The 19,138-nt window shown below is 35.4% G+C and overlaps 1 protein-coding gene across 27 annotated transcripts in view; it reads left to right on the top strand.

Moving 5' to 3' along the window:
• LOC106869538 (tyrosine-protein phosphatase non-receptor type 4) overlaps positions 1-19,138 on the top strand; it is a 379,747-nt gene that overhangs the window by 314,746 nt on the left and 45,863 nt on the right. For 9 of the 27 annotated variants that reach the window (XR_016243455.1, XM_089358824.1, XM_089358820.1 and 6 more), the window contains 2 exons: positions 7,292-7,336; positions 10,343-10,360. The exons of 13 other annotated variants lie outside the window; for them this stretch is intronic. Coding sequence is in view for 13 of the 14 variants with exons in the window: in XM_089358824.1 (XP_089214950.1) it covers positions 7,292-7,336; positions 10,343-10,360 (63 nt within the window). In the remaining variant the exon portion in view is untranslated. The remainder of the gene's footprint in view (positions 1-7,291; positions 7,337-10,342; positions 10,361-19,138) is intronic. 5 more of the 27 variants (XM_052971317.2, XM_052971320.2, XM_052971319.2 and 2 more) reach the window with 2 other exon arrangements.

Raw genomic sequence — 19,138 nt, 5'->3', positions numbered from 1 at the left:
TATTTTACTTTCATTTCTAATCGTTTGTTTGTCCACTGCTCTCCAAGTGGATTGTCTGAGAAATACCACACAAGGAAACCCTTTTTAATTAATTTCTCTTGTCTTTATATTGAGGCCTGAACAGGAAGGCAAGCCTGTAGCTGTCAGGGTAGAGTGACTGAGAAATACCATACAAGGAAGTTGCTATTTATAAACGTATGTGTTATATGTTAAGTATATATTCACGTGGCCATTTATTCATTGTCATGCATCTTTATATCTGCATTTCTATGTATATACCCCTCTTTACACACACACACACACACACACACACACTCTGGTAGGTTTCAGCCAGTGTTGGCCCAAGCTATGTCTAACTTAATAGCACCACTTGGTGAAGTCATTCAAATTAGGATCCGGATACCATGGCCCACTCAAGTAGGAAGTTATTGTTTGTGGACTCATATTTGGGTGTAGGGGGTTTATCCAGGATTTCTTGAAGGAGTTTGTTCAAAGTCTTGTTGGATTTTATGGGGTTTGTTTACAAAAACCTTCATTTACCTTATACAATGTTTAATGTCTTTTCACATTCATGTTGAATTATGCAGCAATCTTATGTTCTCTTCATAGAACACTTGTAATGTATGCAATCACCAGTTCTTTTGGTAGAGTAGATTCTTGCTATTCTTCTTTATGTCTCATCACAGACGTGTAGATTCTAACAAGTCGCTTCTTAAATTTCGTACCTCTCTTGTTCAATAGACACTGAGTTAAACTTGCAAAGCTGTTTATTTTCTCCTTTCAATTTTTAATGTTTATTTTAGTGGGTTACCAAACTATTAGTTTGGTCTCCCAGCTAAAATGGTAATGACAAATTTTTAAGTTTGCTTGACATGTTATAAGTGTGAAAGGGATTAAAATTTTGATACTCCATATCAAAGGTTCCAACAAGAATAGGCAGAAGATTAGAGTTTGAGGCAAGAAGACACTTTCGACCAATCAGAATTCTGTTTACATAATCAGTTTGATTAGTCACCTTCCTCTGTTGGTTGAGTAAAGTGTCATCCAAGCTGATGTTTATTGGTAATTAAACTTAATTTGCAACACATGTGCGAATTCTTCAGCTTTGATTTTGTTGATAAGAATTATCTACAACTTTTCTTGTAATCATGATTTCAGAAGACAGAAGTATGCTAAAGATCAGACATAATCTCCTATGGGCAAGAAATGTAAAATAAAGTTTATTATAAACAACACAAACACTTTGTAATTTAATAGCTTTTAATGAGATACCTGTTAAACAGAAATTATTTTTATTTAATGAAAATTTAATAAAATCTAATCATAAGTAAGTGAAATTATGCTAAATACAACTAAATTGAAAACCTTTTCCCCCTGGCCATATCGGCAATTCTGAAAACTTTTGGGTGCAAATTTTACACAAGTAGGAGCTTTTTTTAACAGTTTTTTCTTGAAAATCACCTGCGTAAATTACACAGGTATGCAAATTACATGGGTTTTTACAATATATATATATATATACACAGGTTCAAAAAAACAATAACAAAAAGACAACAAAGTGAGGATGTGATACGGATATAAAGTACAGGTGTGGCATTTTTCCTGTACACATTACATTTATTCTAGTGAGAAATAAATACTAGACTTGTTTTGAGAGAATTTCTTTTGCTTCTCGTGTTTATTATTTATTTTTGTTTTTACATTCAAGTGAAGTGAAATATATGTAAAAGCATTGGTCATTTTTTTAAAAGGAAAGCTATCACAGAATTGAAACAACTTTGTTGTATTTCAAACTGTATTATTCTCACTCTGCAGCAATATAGTTTTTCTTAATGTATGCAGTTAAAATATGTTTGGTTATTACATTAGGCAGTCAAGTGACTCCATATACAAGTGTTTGTATTACCTGATTGCTAATGTAAGAACCAGATCTTAGGGTTGCATTCCGATCAAGCTGAGTAACTGAAGCTAGAAACCAAACAAAGGGAAAATTCAATTCACATTGAAACATTAATTTGTTATTGCTGCTTCGTTTGTACATTTTGTTTTCTCTGTCTCCATCGTTATAATAATGACTTTTTTCCTCTTATGACAGTGAATTGGTAAAGTCACCATAGTGTTAGTATAGTAACTGGTCTTTACATTCTGAATTATATGTTGCCATGGTCAACTATGCCCTTCATCCTTAAGGAATGAATAAAATAAAGTAACAGACAATTACAGGGTCAATTTAATCAACTAATCCCTCTCCTATTATTGGTGCCTTGTGTCTAGATATATATATAAGTCTATGTAGTAGACATACAAATATAGCAAATTTAACTATTTCTCTGTTGATTGAAAAAATGGCAAACAGCCCTGAATTCAGATCTTCTTACAATACTTTCTATGGCTTCTTTTGAAAGGTCAATAGAGTGAATACTTATTGGTATATTATAGATGCAGGCATGGCTGTGTGGCTAAGAGATTCATTTCCCAATCATGCGATGACAGGTTCAGTGTCACTGTATAGGTAGAAGACACACTTGGACAAATGTGTGGTCTACTCTAGCCGCAGACTGACCAATGCTTTGTGAATGGATTTGGTTGACAGAAACTGAACGAAACCTGTCATATATGTACATGTGTGTTTTAACATGACGTGATTGTTGTAAATGAGTGTCTTGAAAATATTATCTGGAAACAAATGAGGATTAGTGACAGGAACCGTATCTAGCCACAGAAAATTTGTCTCAACAAATTCCATCTAACCATTACAAGCATGGGTTCGACATTGGTTTGCAGTTTGATACTAAGTCCTATCTGATTTTCAAGTAAGGTATCTTATTTCTCATGGCTCTAAAAGTACAAAGTACAGTGCCTCCTCCTCCCCTACTCCTATTTCCTCCACTTTCCTCACTCCCCCCCCCCCCAAAAACTGATTTTCACCATTGACCATTCACTGCATCACCTATATCCCCATATTCCTTCCATTTGTTACTCACCTTACACTCCTCCAAACCTACCTACACTTCTATCTCAATTCCCCTCCCATTCACCCTCTTGCATCTTGTGGTTATGTCTGCTATCCTCTCTCCCTTTCTAACTGGGTTAGCTATGTATCTCCTTTACAGCAAAACACCTCTTCATAGCCCTTCCAACATCTGGCATTAGCAACCTCCCTCAACTTGTTTTACAAGGTACCTGGTGACCTCACTAGTGCCAGCGATATGAAAAAATGGATAGGGTTAGGAAGTGCATCCACCCATAAAAGTTTTGCCAAAACAGATGCCGGAGCTTGACACAGTACTTCAGCCTGCTGGATCCAGTCAAACCATCCAACCCATATCAGCATGGAATACAGATGCTACATCATCACCATGTAGTAGTAGTAGTAGTAGTAGTAGGTGGCGGTGGTGGCATGCATGCATGCTAAATCATATTAATCACAACCATCATGTTAAATTTATTATTGTAAAAGAAATAATATTGATATTGTCCTGAAGTTGAGAGAATGGTTGAGATTTTAGTATATTAAAGTTTAATAGATTTAATCTCTGATTCCTTGGGCATTTCTATTTTGAGGATACCATATATTGTGATAATATCTGAACGGAAAATAAAGCGAGGGTAGAATAAAGAATCACTGTAGATTCATGGTAGAGAAATCTCTGTCTTCATTTAGACTGCCACAAGTTGATGGCTGGATTAATGAGGACACTTTATCATTAAATATAAAATAACTGAGAAAGAGATGGCCTATCTTTTCTGTTCTACTAGCATAACTACTGACCTTATGTCATTTGGTTATCACATAACAAACTGTACTGGTATGTAATCTTATCCTCCGTGTAGTTTTGTAGGTATATTTATTTAGACATGCTCATGCATGCAACAGGTATTATCTATCATATTTGTAGTCTGTGTTTAATGCTATCTGTATGTGTCTCAGTGAATGTGTGATAATGTGTTCTCTGGATTTTGTGATAAAAAAGCCCATATTTGCTACAAAGTTATGTCAGCTATGCAAGTATGTCCACAGGTATCCAGGGTATATAGGTCACTGGGTAAGAATTAGTTGGATATGCTTACTGATTACAAAAGCTTTCAAAATTAACAGGGGATATATCAAAGACATACTTTGAGTATCTATTGAGATGATGATGAGTGTTACTGTATACTCTTAATAAAGAAATCAAGATTTTTGTCTATAAAGTATGTAAACTTTGTTAAAGTAAGTTCATTTGTGTTGTTAATAACATTAAATGAAGAGTTTGGAATGTTACTGTCAGCCTTGGTTGCTATATGCAGCTCATGTTATTTATTCAATGTTATTCAACCATGACATAAAAGGATGTGTGTGTGTGTGTGTGTGTGCCACCATGCACATATGTTTTATGCATGTGTACTTTGTATGTGTTCATGGATGAGTCCATTTTGCCAAGGTTGTTGATGCATTTTAGACTAGAATCAATATAACTTTCAAATACACGTTCTTGTATGTATCGATAAATTCCATTTCTTTCTAAGCAAAATCTCATTGTTATAAATAAACTTGTGATTATTCTGTGTAGATGGCCAAATCAGACGATTCTATTATCCAGTTACACATCTTAGTGTTCAAATTTCTCTAGAATCAATAAAATAAGTCCCCATGACATGGAGTGGAAGGTCTGGAGTAATTATAGAAATGATTATATACTAACTTACCCTTCACAGACGGTCTATTTCTGTGAAATTATCATCTGGAAACGTTGACCAATTGGTTATCTGATTAATGAAATATTTGACTGATATGTTATTAATAGTTAAAATGGTTAAGACAGCTGCTTTCTAATCTCTTGCCTTCACTAGGTACTTCTTAAGCCTCAGCAACTTTATACAGTTAAGTAAGCTTCAAAAAAAAAGAACCTCAAAATGTTTCAGTTCTCTCTGCAACTTCTTGGCACACATTGCTGCATTTTATTGTGTGCAGTTGAAATTTAGGTGCACTACACTGTCTTAATTAATCACTTTGCTCTTTATTAATGCAACATTATTTCAACCAATTTGTCCGGCCTCTGTCTGCAATCAACAATACTTGTAAAATGTGATTAGAGTTGGGTTTCATGATAACAACATTGGAAATTATTCTTACTTACAAGGATTTGGTTTTTAGTTGTTAGCTGTTGAAAGCTAACCAGTAATATTATTTGGGCTGGCAGGAAGAACATGTTCCTTCTATTCTTTTCTTTTCTTTATTTAGATAGCTACATGTTTTTCGTTATTTCATTTCAGGTTTAATTCATGCTTTACTAATTTCAGATTTTCTGGAAAATAGGAGAGGAAAAGAAACATGTTGATCTGTTAGCATATCTTTTGTTTGATTTTCTTAGAATTGTTCTTTCTTTTTAATCTCAATTAGCTAATGAGTAAGCAAGATTAAATGATAGTAGTAATGATAAAAATAACGACAATGAGGACATGAAAAATCATTTTTTATTTTTCCATAGCTTCACAAAGGAGAAAGAGGAAATAAACCTTTGTTATTCTCTTAAACACACAATTCATATTGAAGTGGGAATAATCCTAGTTGAGATTTGCAATCAGATTGCAGACTTGGATTATCAAAATCTTGCTGCTGTTATATGGCAGTGCTCAGAATTCACAATATGGTAGCAGCAAAACTGAAAATTGTGACTGACTGAAATGGCTAAATGTCAAATCTATTCCAAAATGTCCATCGAAGCTGAGTTGCTGACGTGGTTTTTCAAGGAAATTGCCACTACACCATTGTTCCTTTTACAGCAATAATGTAAATATTTTGTTTTTTTTAGTTGATCCTTCTTGATTTGACAAAAAATACTTTTATTAACAAATTGTTTTGTAATATAATACCATATGTGCAGTGGCCTATAACCTGAAACCCTGCAGCTGGGATTGTAGCTCAATAAACACCACTGACACTTAGCCACTACATTTCCCAATAATTAAAATAATTATATTTTATGAAACCAATCTAATTGGGGATGAAAAGTAGAAATCCTAGAAACTAGAGCCAGTTCACTGAGAACTAACTTTCATACTATGGCTTCTAGTGCAACAACAACTATAATAATAATTAATTAATTAATAATAATCTTTTTTACAAGTTCAACTGCCAGTGTTTGCTGAATATTTCTGTTAAAGTTTATTACTAAACCAATTAACTGTTCTCGTTAATTGCTTTGAATACATTTTGTTGATGGTTTGTTTTGTCTCTCCCACTTTTCTTTATCATCATCATCACCATCATCATTTAACGTCCATTTTCCACATTGGCATGGATTGGACGGTTTGACTGAAAACAGCTAAGCCAGGGAGCTGCACCAGGTTCGAATCTGATTTGGCATAGTTTCTATGGATGGATGCCCTTCCTAACACCAACCGCTTCAAGAGTGTAGTGTGTGCTTTTTACATGCCATTTATGTGACGCCGGCATCAGCCACAACGACAATCTCACTTGGTTTGAGAGGTCTTCTCAAGCATTGTATATCGCCAAAAGTCTTGGTCATCTGTCACTGCCTCTGTGAGACCCAATGCTCGAATGGTGCTTTTTATGTGCCACCAGCATGGGTACCAGTCAGACTGCACTAGCATCGGCCACAACTACGATTTCATCTTGTCATGTTGAGAAATTAAAAATAGAAATATCATTGAGAATTATTTTGAGGAATGAGCAACTCAATAACAGATCAATTGTTACCACCACACAGATGGAAGCGGAATCCTTTTTTGTGTGTTTTTTTTTTTTTTGTTTTTTTTTTACTGTATCAGTTGATATTTATAACTTATGTATGCTTCTTAATCTGGCCACAACTTCTGGGCTGCAACTCATTCCCACTCTGTAGGGTCTATCCTTGCTTGGGTGAGTTGGCATTTCAGTCGATCTTTGAAACTGTTCCTCTGCAAGTTCCTATTGTAGCTCAGGCTGGTCAATACCCCATCAGTGAAATTTGGTATATGCAAGCCTGTTGTGTATGTGTGTGTGTGTGTATATACATACATACACATATGCTTACCTAATTATAATGTTATGTTATTGAATCCAATGCACCCTAATTTCCCACCCCATTTCCAGTACTTCTCCAAATAATTTGTTTTCCTGATTCATAAGATTGATGTTTCTTGCCTTATCTTACCACCACCTCTGTCTGTCTGTCTGTCTCTCTCTTTCTTTCTTTCCACCACCACTCACCCCACTCTTGTCTCCATCCCTTCCCCTTACCCAATGTCTGCAATGTCTCTGGTACCAAATAAAACCAAAAAAACCTGAATGTTTGTCTTTTTACAGGCAGATGCAATACAATTGCTCTTGTTCAGCATTAATTCCCTGAAGGTAGTAGTATGATATGGATATAAAATATACAGCAAACAACTACCACACATAACAAGTGGTTTCATTTAACCTTTCAGCCTTAATCTCCCACCCACTAGGCATCCTCCTACTCTTGTGTCATGGTTGTTGTTTATGTATTACACACTTTTTTTAACTTCCAAGCCATTGATTTGTTGTGCTTTAAACTAAAAGAAAAGAAAAAAAAACACCAAAAAAATAATAATAATAATAAATAAATAAACAAATAAATGCAGCTACAATTTTTAGAGCCTTTTTGTTGCTGACTGTTTGCTGTTAACATTTATGCTTTGTAGAGGACTTGTTGTTTGTTCTTGTTTTACACTGTGTGTGTGTGTCATCTAACACACACACACACACACACACACACACACAATCATTGTTTACATCAATTACACACCTATTCTCCCCCTTTACATTCTATTCTTGTAGCACAGAGTGTAGATGCAATGTGACATCATTTGCCCTGCCACACACATATGTACACACACACACACATCATAAACTACAGCTACACTCTGGTTACCTTTCAGCAAATTGTTCCTGCACCATAGATGGTTATCACTTGGTTCCCCTTCTCATGTGAAACAGGTTCCCAGCAATTCTTGTTGCACTGAAGGTGGATCCCCCACTCCCCTTCTATATATATATATATATATATATAAACAAATAATAAATGAGTATATGCATATATACATACAGGTATGTGCATACCTACGTCTACCTGTATATATAGGTGCATATCTGGGTACAGGACATTGCAAACAAAACGTAGACAAGAAAATAATAATCACCAGAGTACAGAAAACACACAAGCCACATAGAGAACATTTTCCTTCATCAGCTACCCCCGTTTTAACACCGGCGTTTCGAAGAGTTATGCACAGACATTAAAGATCCTTTACTCAAATCCCAATACTAACAACAATTGATGGATCTCTTTCTCCAATCTGCACTACTTGTCATTATTTCTTCATTATCCTGGCACTGACTTACAGCCATCAGATGCAAATGAATTACTGGCTCCAGCACTCTCATGTTTAAACATCATTTTTTTCAGAATTTTTATTCAATCTCTGTCTTCCTAATGAATCAATCACTGTTTTTGTTAGGCTGAGCTCACTAATGTAGCTAGAGTGTGTGCTGCCCAGAGCCACCCTTCCATTTTGCTGCCCCCCAAGCCCCACAAAAAACACATTGTCTACAGCAGACCCAAAAGTGCCACCCAGGATGGACCACCCCTCCTGCCCTTCCCTAGCTACGCCAGTGGCTGAGCTGCAATCTTGACTGGATGCTAACTAAATTTCGTTTTGTAATCATCAGTCTGCTCTTGTAGTTTGCAGTAGCTGTCAGCAGTAAGCTGATGTTAGCTAAAGAATATCTGAACATGAAGAAACTCTCATAGTTGGTTCAGTTGCCAGTTCACAATAGAACCTCAGTGCTGTTGCCCAGTCTGCAGCAACACTTGTCGTCTATATAAGCCACAAGGGACTTGTGGCTAAGCAATACCAGCAGCTTAATGTAGTAGCCAGTGCTTTCCTTATGTATCAAAATGGAAATCATGCTTTTAAGTTCTACAACTTGGAACACATTGTCCCTCATTTAAGTTAAACATATAGAATTTTGGCTAAGTATTTCACCTGATTTGTTGTCTGTGCCATGGGCTTCTACTATTAAAACTTTCAAGTGATTAACCATAAACTAAACTGATTAGTATTTACCAATAGTCTACTGCTCAGTTTGGTTCGTGTGTGTGTGTGTGTGTGTAGATAGCTTTACCTTTCATCTCATTGATTTGTGAAACACTGGTATATATCTACGTAATAAAGTAGATTAGGTTAATCATGCTCCCACATACTGTAAAATCAAATTTAGCCAAAAAATAGAAGGAAGAAAAAAACACAAAACCCCATAAATGTTTTTTGTAATCTCTGAGTTAGCATGTCTCTCAGTGTGTCCTTTTAAACACACTTCATGGAGGTGGGTGGGTTACAAACTTTTTTAATTGGTATGTATGCATATGTGTGCATATATATATATATATATGTGTGCATATATACATATGTATGTATGCATGTGTGTGCATATATATGTGTGTATATACACATGTGCACATACATCACAAACACACACACACATTTTTGAACATATCTTTAAACTCACTAATACAGAGGATAGTTTGGGAAAGCAACATGTTATTCTAATATCCTTATTACTCACTCAGAACCCAATATTTAAGTTTCAGCTAAACTGGATGTGCATCTTGATACTCAGGACCATACATTTATGGCAATACCACTAAACTATTGAGTGACCAGCATCTAAACCTGCATAGATGTTAGTCAATTTGGCCAGTACTAATCTTTAATATTTTCCACACACCCAGCATGGCAGTTAGAAGCACCCATGTTTGCACCCATTTAAAATCAAGTTGTGAACTAATTTCAGTGTGAAAATACTTTTAGAAATTGAAACCCATTTCTTAACTCAATTTTGAATAATAATATGATGATGATGATTTATAATGATTTCATAAATTTGCATGAAGTCAAAGATTTACAGAAAATATAAAATGGGAATTTTCAGCATTAATTGCCATTCCCGAGTACAGTAGCCAAATTGTGGAGTGTGAAATGGCACTGATTGTGGTTGCTAACTTTGCTCATCAGCAACTTTTTGTCACACCACCAATAATTGTTTATTAGTTGCACTGTCTCCTCAAAGATTGGATTTTGAGATTCACTCTTAATTCCCTCTCTGCCTTCTTCAGTCAACTGGAGTTTGCTCTGTACAATGAAAAGAGCTGCTGGAGTTGAGATTCTGCCAGAATATAAAATAGATATTGCTTAGTTGTCAACCAAACCAACTATACCAATAAGAGAAATGGTTTCATCATCTTTTTGTTTTCTTTTTTTCTTTAACCCTTTTGTGATTGATATTGTATTTTTCCATACATAACCAATGAAATGTTATTTTGTTGTCCACAAGGCCAAAGCCTTCCTGAAGGTAGGTAAAGTTGCTAGCTCGGCATGTGACTTCCTGCCTGCCTGCTGCAGATTACAAGAGAGCATTGCATAATATAATTTCCTAAAGACATGTGGCTAAATGGTTAAATTTGTTGATCTAAACATCACAGCTGGACCCTCCAGTATAAGTCTCTGCTCACTTTAATGTGACTTTACTAAACATTAGAAATATCAAATACATATCCCCTATTTATATTTCAGTAGTTAACATTTGGAAATGCATCCAAAGGTGAAAATATATACTGTAGCTGTCTCTTCAGCTGTTTTACTTAGTTCAGACACACCATTCTGGAAAACAGCTATCACTATTCTATCTTCTCTTGTTCAGGATAGATATAAATAAGGGACACTTAACCTTGGTGTAAGATACTTGTTTCCGATAATTATGTGGTGGTGGGAGTCAATTTATTTTAAGTTAATGTATTTTACATAAATTCAGCAGAAATTCTTAAATTAGGTGTTCAATAATTGTGCTAACATTTAACATAAAATCTTCCACTAAAGATAAAAATCAGGAAATTGTACTTTGTCAATACTCAGAGTTATTATGAATAACACTGAAAAGTAATGAATAATAAGTTGAATAGAAAGGATAAAGTTTTTGTACTTGTGTTCTATTTAGAAGATGTGGATTCAATTTCAACTTTTGTATCACATTAATCTTACCTTTTTTTGTATTTGAATGCTTGAGCATAGTGATAGCATAGTCCCATAATGCATTTGGTCATAGGAAGACACCGAAGGTTTTCTTATAGAGTAAATTTAACTTGGAAGTGGGGTCATCTCTTTGCAAGTTAATGAAACACTTTTGTGTTTTGGTTGCACTGAAAGAAGGGACTGTTTGCTTCACCTTCACAGGCCCTCCAAGACAGTGGACCTAATTTGGATATAATATGCATGTCAAAAAGAGGAGAGACAAACAAGTAGGGTTGCCTGAATGGCGGTGGAATGAAATCAACCAGCTGTGAGAAGCAAAGGCCATGATAGTGGTTGTATAAAAGCAGAGAGAAAAGTCAGCAAGAAGGTTTTATGGAGCAGAGGCTGAAGTGTGTTGTCAGGTTAATAACACTGCCACTATTTAGTGGTGAATTATTCCTGTTGTGTGGTACCTCTTTATAGTTCTGTGACTAGATATATGCTAGAGTAGCCAGAGAGTTAAGTGTACCAGTGACAGCTTTTAAAACAGCCAGTCATGAAACACCTTATCAACTCAGCCACTAACCCATGAGTAGCTCCACTCACATATATTCTCTCTCTGCCTCAAGAAATATTTACATAATGTAAATGTGTGTGTGTGTGCGCGCATGACAAGTATGTGGTCATAAGTTTTTAAGCAAGTACAGTTTATTACAATTTCAACTGATTTATATTATTATTGCCATTGAAGAGGCCATGAATGCCATTTGATTATTTTCCAATTGTTTCCCACCAACAGGATTAATGTTGGGTGCTTCTCATTGGGGGTGGGGTTACCAACTGAGATGATCTCTTCTACTTGTGTGTGAATTGCTGTTTGATAGCTAAAAGAATCAATATTTGACTGATGTTGCATTGATCTCTTCTCACTGGCCACTTTTCTTTGACTCTCTTATAATCTATAATCATCTTAAATGATTCTTCTCTTCGTCTTTTTCATTTTGTCCCACAGTTGCTCCCTTTCTTTTCTTCTATTTTAGATTTTCTTTTAATCAGAAATGTTGTCCACATATATATTGGAACAGTGGATCTTGAAGCACATAACACTGTAAATACTGGGTTAAAGCAAATCTTTGGATAGAGAAAATAAAAGGCTACATGTGATAGAACATCTGTTTACAGGTGATGTGAGTTTGCATACTACTGGCAGCCGTTAACTTTTTCAATTTAAAGGGTTTTCTTAACCCAATATTTCCATGCTATTATTTATAGCTTTATGTGCTTCCAGATCCACTGTTCCAAAAAAGAATTATTTCATGCTCTCTTAAAGTTAATAAATTCTTATGATGTCAACAATATGTATTTTAGTATTTACTCTAGCATACACTGCTAAAATGAAAGTTGATCCCTAATTAGCCAAGTCTTCCTACAGTTTCTAATTCTTTCTTTGAAGCTGTTTCTTCTAAGTAAAGGCAATTTTATCTATTTTTTATTCCACCTGTTTCTTTGCCATTGTGACACTGCTGGAAGATGGAGGTCAGTGAATGTAAATTTTAGTTTTCCTGTACAAGTCATCCAAATTATTTTAGTAGACATCTTTTAACTTCAGGTTAGCTATGACTGAGCACACCCGCAATGATCATTTATATTTTTGTGTATCTATGGCTCATTTTCTGGGTGCCCTTTTCAGCTGGTAGGGTATCCATTGAGAGAAAATCAGCTGCTATTCTTAGCAAAGCAAACAACTGTATAAAGGTTCCCTTGTTGGTGCAGTTTCACACTTGTTATTCCTGATGTGTTGTTGTATAATTTGTAAAGAACTCAATTGGCCAAGCAACACCATCAAAGTTCATTTTTAAGTTCAAAACCACTTTTATTGATTTTTACTTTCAACATTATTTTTCTATTAATGTGTAAAGTTGATCAAATAAGTATTAACAATATTGTACAGATAACTCTCATCCTCTGGCTACTTTAGTATGTTCTTAGGATGCTGAAGATTAAAGTTAATATCCTCTATGGCACTGGTCAGTAAACCTTCATAATCTGTTTCATAAATGTTCAAGAATTCAAGAGTTTAAAGGGAAAAATTCGACTCTAGGGGAGGGAACAGTCAATTAGGTCAACCCTAGTAGTTGGTTTGTACTTGTTTTATCAACCCTGGAAGGATAAAGGGCAATCAACCGTAGTGGGATTTGAACTCAGAACAAAGTGGAATAATTAATTACCACAAGGCATTTTGTCCTTTATTGTAATGATTCTGCCAGCACATGGCCCTAATAATAATAATAATAATAATGATGATGATTGTGTGAAATATTCTCTCCAATGCTCTTTTCTATGTCTGTTTTTAAAATAAAAATTAAAACAAAAAACACACCAAAAATGCTTTGCATTCTTTTGCTTGAGAATGAAATATTTGATTTTAATTGCTTCCAAATTTGCTGCATTGTTTCCGTTTCCTTCTGAATGTTTCATAATTCTTTTAAACTTGACTGCATCTTGGTGCAATTGAAGTGGTTTTTACTTTCTTTTTATCAACATATTTACTGTTTTCTTTATTTTTATATATTTTGGAAATTTTTGTTAAACCTTCTTTTGATTTTTGTTATTTATTTTTCATTCTCCTACCATTTCCTTTTTTTTTTCTTTCTTTTTTTCTTTTTCTGTTTCTCAACACAGAAAGTGATGAAGTAAAGCACCAGATTAAAATTCTAACATTATTCGTTTAGATCATTGGGTTCTGGGTTCAATTCTATGTGGGTTGCTGTGACCAGTCACTCATCATCTGAGATTGACAGGCATATACTAGAAGACAATGCCTGTCTTCTACAAATTTATGGTTTTGTTCCAATGTAAAAATAAATCTGTATTGCCATATAAAAGAGTAGATTTATCATAAACAACAATAAAGAAGATTCAATGCTTTCTGATTTTATTCTTGAAACCTCGTTATTCTTAGTTCAATCCTTGTCAGGAGTTGACTTTGCCTTTCATCACTTCGGTTTGATAAAATAAGTTCCAGTTATTTACTGCGATTGGTTCAACTAATTGGACTCCAATCCTTTTTATGGTTGGCTGCAAATCTAATCACAAGAATTATTGTTTTATACATGACTTAGAAAATTATTTATGTATTTATAAAAGGAGTCAATTTTTAAGAGAAGATTTAATTTGTTTAAATTAAAACTCAAGCGTGCATGAATGCACATGCACACATACACACTAGAATGAGGTATACATCATCATCATCATCGTTTAATGTCCGCTTTCCATGCTAGCATGGGTTGGACGATTTCACTGAGGACTGGTGAACCAGATGGCTGCACCAGGCTCCAAACTGATCTGGCAAAGTTTCTACAGCTGGATGCCCTTCCTAACACCAACCACTCTGAGAGTGTAGTGGGTGCTTTTATGTGCCACCGGCATGAGGGCCAGTCATGTGGGACTGGCAATGGCCATGCTCAAGTGGTGTTTTTTTACGTGCCACCTGCACGGGAGCCAGTCCAGCGGCACTGGCAACATTAACAAAAATGTGCTTTATTTATGTTTATGCTAATTTTCTTATATATTTGTTTTACAACCCCTTCAAGTTTGTTTTCCTTTTGGTTTCTTTTTATTTTCACTTCTCTAATTTCTTATTTTGATCTCATTATTTTGTTCTTTTAAATTTTGTCAAAATTGAAAGAATGGAGTTGCATTTCTGTCTGTGTGTGTGTGCACGCACGTGCGCAAATTTATTATGAACAACACAGTGTGAAGCAGAAGCATGAAATGAATTCAAATATTATAAAGCCATTAGCTGTGATAAAGAATTGTATAAGGCTGTCAACTCATTCTATACATTTAATATGCAGAAAAAAATTATGGGGATCTCACCTGCATTTACTCCTGAAATGGTTGTGCATCAAAGTTGGGTGTGTAATAGAATAACTACAAGTAATTTTTGTTTTTTCTTAATTACAAAGTTGCAATACATTAGAATTCGAGCAAGACTGACAGTTGTCTTCTGCAAGCATTGTTTTTGTTGACCTAGTTGGTTTCTGTGTAGATTTAGAACTTGGAAGCTTGTGCAAGGGCATCTGGAATGGATAAAGGAATTTGAGAGGAATATTTTCCCACTAGCATCAGTATTGTTGCACTTTCTAATTTGTTTAGAATGATGCCAACTGCCACAGCTTCTGTAGTGTCTGACACCATTCTAGTAGTGTCATGCACATTTGCTAATATAACAGGATACCTATCAACACTTCCAGTTCCTGCAATAGTAGCCCAAGAATCACTACATAGAGACACAATGAAAGAGGACGCTTTTATTCAACCATTCAAACTGACCCTGATAGGTAACTATTTAGACTGACCACTAAGCAATTCCATCAGAAAACACAGCATAACTGGCTGCATTGTTGTGATGGTCAACCTTATCAAAAGCTTTCAGTTAATTTGAATTGTTTCGAGCCCCTCTGAAGCCAGGATTTTTGATAATAGTGACCATGCTATTTCCCATCTATGGCATTAGACTTCTCAGTTCATCTACGTCATACTTTTACACTGGAGCTCAACCCAACCCACCAGTGTTGCCACACACACCTACATTTCAATTAAATTACTTGACACACGCACACGCCCACCTACATTTCAATTAAATCACTTGACTCATATTACATTCATGCACAGAAGTGTGCATACAGCATGCCCCCCCCCCCTCTCTCTCTCATTCATTCATTCATTCATTCGTATATATATATTCCTCAGCCCAGTTAAAATTCTGTTTTGCTTGTGATGGCTTTGGAATTTACAGGTTTTTTTTTTTTGTTTTTTGGTTTTTTTCATGAAGATCTTTATTTTTGTCATATCTATTTGTTTTGAAGTAGGGCGCAGCAGTTGTGACTAAAAAAAAAAGGTTTGTGTGCTAAGAGGGATAGTTCTGGTGGTCATAGCAGCAATTTTAGTAAATGTTGGGGCAATGCTCATGGTTGTGGTATTGGCAGAGGAAGAAATGTGTGTGGGTGGGTAGTATATTGTCTCCCCACAAATCACAACCCTGTCTACATTATCTTAATCATCATTATTTCTATCCTGTCACTTACATCACAAGTTATAGTATTGCTGTCATGGCTACTTGTGACCACCACTCCTACACTAATACAACATCTACCATTCCAATCTCCCTATCATTAATAGTATCCTCTTCATTCTGTTTTTTTACCTCTCTGCTGCTCCCATATCCCTGTAACTATCAATTGACTACCAGTGGGATTCTGCAGTTTCCCATCTTAGTTGTGACTTAATTTCCCTGCAAATATATATTAACAATTTGAAGAAGCAAATGGTCTGATCTCAGTTAAAGCAACTAGACAATGTCTCACTAACATCATGGCTCATTGTTCACTGTTGGAGTCAAAATAGAATCAATCCCTTCTGTTTCATCTGCACTGAACCTACACTGAAATTAGTTTAGTGTTAGATAGCAGTAATAACACCAATTATTGATTTTATGAACACACTCGTCAGTTTTCAGAAAGGATAGGACAAAATGTTCTCTTAAAACATTGGTTCACTTAAAGCTAAAAAATATAATTGCATTCACATTCATTCTCTAAAATTATTTTTCAGTCTACATTAAAGTGTGTATGTAGTTTTAATTTAATATTCTGTTCAAGATATTAACCTAAAATCCCCACAGATTTATTTGTTATTGTCAAATAAATTAATTTATGTGTAAATGAATAAAACTGAAATTGTGATTTATTTCTAAACTGTGCGTTTGAAATTGCATTCTTTAACCCTTCAGCATTTGAACCAGTCAAATCGGACTCAAATATTCTGCTTGTTTCATGTTAAAACCAGCCAGATCTGGCCCCTCACACATACCCTACAATATCATTCTAAAAATAAACAATTGCATCATTGAGATCTTGAAGCTATGAGATAATGCATGATTAATTCAAAACAATGTGAATAGATAAGCATTACATTTGACAAAATAATCTTAGTTAGACTTAACCTTTTATTGGCTCTCAAATCAGCTTTCGATAACCATATCTCTTGTGTGTCACTGAAAATTTTATGAACACATAATGCTCAGGGATGAAGTTATTTCAAGTAATGTCTAACTTAAGTTGTCATATTTTGATTTAATGTTTCAACAATAATTAACTTCAAACTCTCTGGAAAAGAATTAACCTTGAAGACTTATTGTAAATCAAAGTAAATTAATGGTATCCATATGAATACCAAGATAGAAAACTAAAATAGCAACCTGAAATTTTTTAGCCCTGGTCATTAGTTATTGCTGAGAATGAAAAGTGGGATATGTACTAGATTGGTGAGATGAATCTGCAAGTGGTCAAGGGTAGAGGTTTTGAACATATGTACTTGATTTTGGAAAGAAGGGAAATCATACTCCGACAGTGTAATCAATTAGTAACACAGTTGCCTGGCAAGCAACAGGTTTTAAGTTCAAGTCCCATCTTTTAGTTAGATACTCTTTTTCTTATCTCAAACTTATGACTACTTGCATGCGTGTATATGTGTATATATATAAATTCCGTTTGGATTTTGCTTTACTAAGCCTATCCATGCGTATCGGGTACTATTATAAAACAGAAATGGATTACTGTGCTGATGGACGGTCAACATTTATAGAGTTTATATATTCACAAGGAGAACGGAGTGAGAAATTCGTTTTATGATGTCATTCTACAATTAGTTTCATCGACATTTTATCAGAAGATTATTGTTCCACTAGTATTATATAATATGCAAAAGAACGCATAGTATCAGTGTTATTGTACCAATAATAGAAAATATCGACTCCTCAGGTTTATGTTTGAAATTGATTTGCTTTTTCTGTCTGTCTCTCTCTCTATATATATATATCTATATATGTATGTATATATAGATATATATGTATGTATATATAGATATATATGTATGTATGTATATGTATTGTCACCGTCATCATTCTACGTCCGCTTTTCATGCTGGTAAGGGGTCGACAGTTTGACTGAGGACTGGCAAGCCAGTCGGCTGCACCAGGCTCCAATCTGATCTGGTAAGGTTTCTACAGCTGGATGTCCTTCTTAACGCCAATTACTCCAAGAGTGTAGTGGGTGCTTTTTATGTTCCACTGGCACAAGAGCCAGTTAGGGGGCCCTGGCAACAACAATGCTCAAATGGTGCTGCCAGTACAGGAGCCAGTCAGGCGGCATTGGTATCAACCATGACAATGACTTCACTTGCCTCAACAAGTCTTCTCAAGCACAGTTTATTGCCCAATGATTGAAGGCTACTCTTAAATAGGCTGGTTATGCTGCATTGGCATAGGCCATGGTTACAGTCTCACCTGGCTTGCCAGGTCTTCTCAAGCACAGCATATCTCCAAAGATCTCGGTCACTCATCATCATTTCAATGAGGCTCAACATTCGAAGGTCGTGCTTCACCACCTCATCCCATGTCTTCTTGGGTCTACCTCTTCCACAGGTTCCCTCCACTGTTAGGGTGTGACACTTCTTTACACAGCTATCCTCATGCATACGTAACTCAGGACCATACCAGCGCTGTCATCTCTCTTGCACACCACATCTCATGCTTCTTATGTCCAACTTTTCTCTCAGGGTGCTTACACTCTGTTGTGTATGCACACATTATTTCTCTTCATGATAAAAGCTGTCTGTGGGTGACATGACAAATAGAATCCACAACTTAAAAAACCACTGAGTACAATAGAACAAGTCTGATTAAGATATCTTATCAGTTGTCTTTGTAATAAATTTTTTAGATTGTGAAAAGACTTTATGGACACCCTGTGTGTGTGTGTATATATATATATATATATATATATGACAGGAATCGGATGTAGTGGGCATGAAAGGAGACTGCAGATCATGTGATGTATATGGATATGACAGCTGTATAAAGAAGTACCAATCGTCTTATCATTAATTACCCCGCATATCATTAATTACCCGTCCACAGTTGCTACTGCTACCCAGCCAATCTTCTCCCTTTTCACCCCTCCAGGGCCCACCTGCCATCTTTATTTCTCTTTTCAGCTCTATGCTAATCGCTTCCACCTACTCTGTGTAGTCATGTCTCTCCTTAACAGCAACAAACCTG

The sequence above is a fragment of the Octopus bimaculoides genome, chromosome 10 (assembly GCF_046866305.1).
Source record: "Octopus bimaculoides isolate indiv1 chromosome 10, ASM4686630v1, whole genome shotgun sequence".
Taxonomy (NCBI): domain Eukaryota; kingdom Metazoa; phylum Mollusca; class Cephalopoda; order Octopoda; family Octopodidae; genus Octopus; species Octopus bimaculoides.
Note: the sequence above shows the minus strand (reverse complement) of the source record. Positions and strands in the feature narration are given on the sequence as shown.